This window comes from Cicer arietinum, chromosome 1, assembly GCF_000331145.2.
Source record: "Cicer arietinum cultivar CDC Frontier isolate Library 1 chromosome 1, Cicar.CDCFrontier_v2.0, whole genome shotgun sequence".
Classification (NCBI taxonomy): Eukaryota; Viridiplantae; Streptophyta; class Magnoliopsida; order Fabales; family Fabaceae; genus Cicer; species Cicer arietinum.
This window is the reverse complement of record NC_021160.2, coordinates 53,738,859-53,745,959: the sequence shown is the minus strand read 5'-3', so window position 1 is coordinate 53,745,959 and position 7,101 is coordinate 53,738,859. Positions and strand designations below refer to the sequence as shown.

Genomic DNA, 7,101 nt, shown 5'->3' with positions numbered 1-7,101 from the left:
TCTTATATAACATTTGTCTTAATAACTCCGATTTTAAATTCTCATAAATAATTGTTGCCCGTCCTAATAATTTTGATTATAAGTTGTCTAATAAATAATTTATTTAAGTAAATATAAAATTTATTTAGAGCCATGAATTCAATTAAATTTTCAGAATATTGAATAGAAAAATAATAATTTATTTAAGAAAATATAAAATTTATGTAGGAATTAAAGAAACAATTCACTTCATCGATTTCAAACACTATTTTATCAAATTTAAAAACTACTATACTATACATTTTATATTCTAAATTTATTATTAAATATCACGCAAATTCAAAAGAATTCAAAAGATTCATGAAAGATTAATGAAGACTAACATGCAAATTCAAAGATAAAAGATACTCATAGTTTTTATGTGTATTGTAACTTTTTCTTTGTAACGGGAAACTTATTTTTCTTTAGTATTTTGTGAGTAGTACTAAAATCAAAGATATTTTGCCCACTTATACAGCAAAGGCTGAATAATAAAAATATAAATTCATTATTAAGTTACTTACTCATCTTTACATTTACTTATTTTATATATGTCCATGTCCATTATTTTAAAAATTCTTATTTCATCTAATCTAATTATTTAATATTTTTTAATAATTATTGTTTTTATTTGTTTAAAATTAAAAGTATTGTTTTGTAATAAGTTTTTTGGAAATAAATAAGATTCTTTGTATAATTCAAAAATAAGGCATGATGTTGGAGTTATACTTTTCATCAATAACATTGAGCGTATAAGAAAGTAGTTTTTAAGTTAAGTTATAATTAGATTTTTTTAATTTTTTAATTTTAAATTATTTTTTTTAAGTCAACTTACTTTTTTAATATCAATAAAATAAAATTTATAAAATTTGATATATATATATATATATATATATATATATAAACTAATATAATAATTTATTTATTAAAATTGTTGTTTCCGTGCGACGCACGGGTTACGAACTAGTTATATTTTAATAGACACATTTTTGTAATTAATTTTAATTATTTCAGTAATTCGGGTTTGAACCATAGACTTGTCGACCTTATAGGTTGGCATGGAGAATCCCATGCAGGAGAATTTGCCCATCACTCACCTAAACCATAGTTCACACAAATCATTATAATTATAATTAACCACATCGATACCCAAAATAATTGTTTTTAAGAGGGGAGACTTAGAGTAGAAGAAGAACAGGAAAGAGACTAATTTGTGCAAAGATACAGATGAAAATCAGTATGTGGACTTGAAAGGAAGTATATAGATTTATATTGAAGAAAGTGGTAACTATATATACATACATACAAATACATATAAGTATGGTAGTTGATAATAGTTCAGTGGTTTTCATTGTCAAATGTAATGAGATGCTAAATCTATCATTTATCAATGTCTCCATCCACTAAACAAAGCTGTGCTAATCAAAATGATTACAATTCCCTCCACTAAGATTATCCAAAGCATATTAAAACTTTATAAAATCATACTCTATTTAAATATGACATTCTAAGATTTTGCTTTGTAGCACGTTATAAATTCATACTTCAAAGTTATTTGTTTATTTATTAATTAGTTTTTGAAGTTTGTTAACTAATTAAATATATTATTGTTACTCTAATTAGTGAAGTAGTTCGTTGAATTCCATTATTTAGGTAATGTGCAAAAGAAAATTGATCTAGGAGTGTGGAGATATGAAATTGAAAGAAATGAAGTTTAATAAAATTGGAATTTGATTTTATAAATGTGAATAAGGGAGCACGGTTAATTTATTTGGAGATTGAAACCTGAATTGTGTGGGGTTGGGAAGATCCAATGAGTAGAGAGGACAACATGTTCGAAATTCATGGAAGAAGTAGGATGGGTGAATTTGAGATTATAGGGTTCTAACTTCTAAGGAGAGGGGATTTCAGAAGTTTGAGTTTGATGAGTGAGATTACAACAGTGTGGCCGAGGCATAGTTCCCGCCATTGTTTTTTATTCCTAAATATTTGAGTCCATAGAGTTCTAATTAAATACATAATTCCTATCAAATATTTCATCTTCTCTATGTCACAATAATTCACTTTTCAAGAGTAAAAGATCTTCTTAATAAAAACTCTAAATTGGTTGTGTTGTGTCATTGAAGATGCAATCCACTTACAGCACACAGACATCACAATGGACTCAGCAGTTTCACTACACAATAGTTAAATACTTACATTGATGAAAAAACTACCAATAAAAGTCAACAGCAATCTCCTTTAAATATCTCAAGCTTATTAGCATTTTTGAAAAGAAAAACAGTTTCACAGGACCATTTCCCCTCCATTGCTCACTCTCACACCATAAGTAATATATTTAGTGAACAAAACATAAAATGAAACTAGGTAGTAAGTATAGGTGGAAGGTAATCAACTTTTTCCCCAAGAACACGAGCCTTGGTGTCAGGGAAGAATTCGAAGCCTGGAAGCTCTGTCACATTTCCTTCGCCGGAAATCCCAATAGGATAGCGAAGGAGGTGGCCAGGGAGATCATGCTCAAGTGTCTCACTAGAATAGAGATCCCAATACTTGTCCCCAATTTGATTCACCTTCCTAATGCAATCTTCAGTTTCTGGATGGAGGAATGAGTCATGAAGCATGCCAAGATGCTCATACCACAATGACATGCGGAAACCATGAATCTGCCCCCTTGCAGGCTGCCTATTAGCCAAATGATAGGGCTGATAAGCACCCATTGCTATTTCAGAGTCTCTAGCACCATCCATTGATCTTTGGTTGATGTTGGCAGATCCAACGATTATGTATTCATCATCAACTGCAAAAACATAGTTCTATCATTACAGAATATTTTCTTGGTGAATGTATTCATCATCAGCTTTTTCATTAATCTCAAATTTGGTGCAAGAATGAAAAAATATCATATGAAAACAAAATTGTCTTGGCAATGTTTTTGTCATTGATCGGTCCAAATTTGGTCCAACTTATCAGAATGAATAATTACAATAATGTAGTTAAATAAAATATTTCTAGAAAAAAAAATCAAAATATAAATTATGAGTGAGGTTTGTGCAGCTTCAAAGATTACTAGCTAGCAATACTCTAATACTCTATCATGAACGAGTGAGGTTCAATTGAAATTCATGTAAGTCTCACCGTTTTGAGAATGATTTCATTAAATATAATCCACGTATTAGAGGGTTCCTTATACAAATGTTAGAAAGACTTGATATGAATTTTAGTCAATCATAATAGAATGAAAGTATAAGAGGATGCATAATATAAAAAATATGGCCGCTTAATATTCTTACTTACCTATCATCATCTTGGCATGAACATAAATCATGAAACGCCTGGCCTCTTGGGCTCTCATGTAATCTGTATCAGGCTCTGGTTTTTCAGTAGGCACGTATTCTCCTTCTTTCACCACCTCTCTATTGCCAAGGCAGAAGAATGTCAAATAGTTCCGAGGATCTTCCTCAATTCCCTTAGCTGCTAGAGCTTCAATAACATCTTTGTACATCATATCCATTGTTCTCCTCTGCCAGTCCAATATTGCTTGAACTGAAGCACTTTCTGGGACACCCTCAGGCCACATTGGAACCACAACATACACACTGAACCTTTCCCCAGCTTCAATCTTACTAACAATCTTAAGTGAAAGCTCCTTTGGGATGAGATGCAAAGCACCAATGTCTTCAGGCTTAATACCATCAGCACTCCACGCGAAACAGCTTCCAAGGAAATATTGATTTTCAATGTAGATGAAATTCTTTGCACGTCGAATAGCATTGATATAAGCATCTTGGATACTGCGATCGATTATGTTATCCTTCCCACTCACAAGCCCTGCTCTAGTAGCATCTTCAGGAGTCTCTGGGAACCCGAAAGCAGCTCCACCATCAATCGATCTAAATAACTGAACGTTCCATGTCTCTTGATCATCAGGGAAAGTTACCGGGGATGGGGTAATAATGACATCTTCAAGCTCTCTCAATGGAATAAGCAAGTCCTTTCCACCTTGCTTCCTCCATCTCTGCTCAAAGTTAAACAGAACATCCCAAGCAATGGGACCTTCAAGTCTTGAATGGATGTCATGCCAAGGTTCCCTAGGACCACCTTTTTGTATTGTAGCACCAGGAAAGTTAGGCTGATGAAAATCATCATGATGTGCTGTGTCCAAGGTTCTGAAAAGTGAATGAAACGGAGTATCATATCTTCCGTCGCAGAGATCAATGCCTCCCACAAAACTCACAATTCTTCGCTTATCTAACCCTGCTTCATTTGGCAACTCACTGTCCACCACAACAATTTTCTGATGATGAGTAAACATGGTGCCAATTTCTATGTCCTGAATAAAGCTACCACCATTATCTGGATTGCGAGGGCATAAAACACAGTTCACTTCAGAGCCTTGGAAGAATTCCGCAGTTTCTTGATCATGAGTAGCCATCAAACCATCTTTCTTTAACAAACCAACTGATGTTCTATCATCCCAAACAAGCATTAATACCCTAACACCTTCTTGTGCTTTTTTCTTGAGAAGCTCACCAAGTGTTGTGTCTCCTCCTGGCTTGGGCCTCCTTGAATCCCTTACCAAGGAAATCTCAGTATAAACAGACCATCCTGTAATGTATATTAAGTGCCTTGCTTTTGTGATTGCATCAAAAATATCCTCCCAACATCTATGAGGCTTGTAAGTTTGTCCTCCTGCAAGTTGTATATTAGGGACAAAGTTGTCTGGGATATGAGAATCTTGGTACAGAGAAACCTTACATCCTTGTCTTTGTGTGAAGAAAGTATAAGGAACTCCAGGAAATTTAGGACTTCTAATGCCTAGAGCCCAGTTTCGGTCATGTGTAACATCGAAAAATTGCAGCTTCACATGGATCTTTGAATCTCCATGAATTGGATTTTTATGCTCATCCAATATTTCAACCCATTTATCTATTTCCTCACCACCCAATACCTCCTCAACTGGCACATAGGCTCTTCCAATTAAGGTTGCTCCAATAGGATTGTCATCTTTCACAGTGAATATGATATCTGATGCCAAGTGGGCACAGTAAATGTGAAAAGACTCGTACCATTTTGGATTAGTATGCTCCTTTTCTATGATTCTGGTCCTTCCCACTCTTGCTTTCTCTAAATCAATGGTTGCATAAAGTTTGGTCACTCCGTCTCCAAAACCAATTGTCTCCTCGAAGTTTTGTTTTATCTAAAAAATAATAAGTGAATGTAATTAGCAACACAAGAATCAACAATTAACAATAATGTACATGGGAAATAAGTGAAGCAATTATCTTTCCATCAGTGAATAATCTTCATTGCTGGATTGATGTGAAAATGAACATGGCCTATTACGAAAAGAATAAATTCTTAAGGTAGTAAAGCATTTGAGCCCGTTCTTAAAAATATCCCATTAGAGGCTTTGTTGATTTAATCACGATGAAGTCTAGCCACTAACATTAATCCAGCAAAGATCCAACCCAACCATAGTTTTGATTTTCTTCCTTTTTCGGTTTATATGTTTTTAAAGATAATAAAATGTAGCTTATGCAGGACAAGTGTGATAAAATTTGAAGTCATTGATGTAAAAGAGCAGCTTAATGAACTAAAGGTCGATGTTAAAAAATTGAACAAAATATTCATGTGTTTGGTTCTATGCTCACGAAAATTGCTTTTTGGTTATTTCGATTTTGTAAAATTGATTTTTTTTAAGGTGAATTAAATTAGATAAATTTATATAAGTGAATTGAACAATTAGCTTGAGGCTTAAAATCAATTCTAAAGCTCCAAATTCTATGAGTAAAAAAAACAACTCTAAATTCTAACTTCAAGTTAAAATTTCTGAAGGCAAATCAATTCTAATTAAAAATAATAAAATATTTTTTTTTTGACAAAAAAGCAACAAAATATGTCCAAAAATATATTCTGAGTATAAAGAACATTAAGTATGATTCATAAGATTCTTATAAAAACAAATGCGATTCATAAGATTCTTATATAGAAAATGCGATTCATAAGAAGCATATTATTGCTTGTAAGAAAAATATTATTGCCTTGAGGATATTTTGTCGTATCCAGGAAGGACCAAGCCCAACCAAGCTCCCTTAAACTTTACCCTTTTTGATTTTGATAATCTAAATTATTTTCTTTATTTTTTTTCAAACAATAATAATAAAAATAGTAATAATATCGTGGAATAAAAACATATTTTATCCCTTCACCTAGAAAAATCCTTTATCTTTCAAGTTTCAACTAACTCGTCCATGACTACCATTCAAACATTTATGATTTATGAGTTAAAGTCTTTCTGATAACGCGTGAAAAGTCAAATATCTACAAGTCATAATCATACCACACAACACTCTAAAATTCAATCTTGTTGTTTGAAAGATCGAATTTGATAGATCTGACCAGATATCTGTAGGCTTTGAAGGTTATGATGAGTATCAAAACTCTACTTCAAATCACAATTAATTAACAGACTCTGGAACAGAGGATTTAACTATCGATTCAGAAATCTAAATTACTATTACTTTGTTTTATGCTGAAATCATATACTGCTAATCTACTGATTAATGTAAGTTGTAACAAAGTACAACAGAAAATGTACGTAGCCTTCCAACTATTAATTAAATAACAGAAATCTAACAAATAAGGTACGTAGAGTTGAAAAAATAAAGAGAGCGAAAAAGGAGGAAGAGAAAGAATGAAATCTCACCTTGGAAAAAATGTTGCGTCCACCAATATTCTTGATCTTATCGACCTCATAGATTGTGGCGTGGAGAAACCCGTGCAGCAGAATTTGCGCCATCAATTAATTACCTATAATTAACTATGTAGTTCACATAAATAAATAAATTATTATAATTGATTCATATACATGTGAAATTAAAATTGATGAACAAGAAGAAGAGGAGAGAGACTAACTTGGGTAGAGTGCAGAGATGAGAATGAGTGTAGTTGGTGAAGGGAAAATGAATAGGAAATAGATATATATTTATTATTTCTGAAAAAGTTAGGCTTGCTAATCCAACTTTTTAATATTTTAATTTACTTATCATGTTAATCATTTTTTGCCACGTGCATTTTTTATAA

At 32.2% G+C, this 7,101-nt stretch overlaps 1 protein-coding gene across 2 annotated transcripts; it reads right to left on the bottom strand.

Annotated features, from left to right (window-relative positions):
* Positions 1-2,189: 2,189 nt before the first annotated feature.
* On the bottom strand, positions 2,190-7,063 carry LOC101513726 (phospholipase D alpha 1-like). Of its 2 annotated transcripts, none has more exons than XM_004486612.4 (4): positions 6,934-7,063; positions 6,725-6,838; positions 3,313-5,215; positions 2,190-2,815 (listed from the first exon to the last, which is right to left on the bottom strand). In XM_004486612.4, the coding sequence occupies exons 2-4, from the start codon at positions 6,815-6,817 to the stop codon at positions 2,382-2,384; spliced, it is 2,430 nt and encodes an 809-aa protein (XP_004486669.1). In that variant the 5' UTR covers positions 6,818-6,838; positions 6,934-7,063; the 3' UTR covers positions 2,190-2,381. The 2 variants fall into 2 exon arrangements, with proteins under 2 accessions (XP_004486669.1, XP_004486670.1); XM_004486613.4 differs by having other exon boundaries at positions 6,725-6,828; positions 6,934-6,965.
* Positions 7,064-7,101: the final 38 nt, after the last annotated feature.

What these genes read in the sequence shown, in the direction of transcription:
- LOC101513726 (XM_004486612.4), bottom strand. Translation starts at nt 6,817, where the DNA reads ATGGCGCAAATTCTGCTGCACGGGTTTCTCCACGCCACAATCTATGAG. An exon ending in GACGCAACATTTTTTCCAAG is followed by an intron (nt 5,216 to 6,724) that starts GTGAGATTTCAT and finishes ATTATTTTTTAG; the next exon opens with ATAAAACAAAACTTCGAGGA. An exon ending in TCATGCCAAGATGATGATAG is followed by an intron (nt 2,816 to 3,312) that starts GTAAGTAAGAAT and finishes ATGTTTTTGCAG; the next exon opens with TTGATGATGAATACATAATC.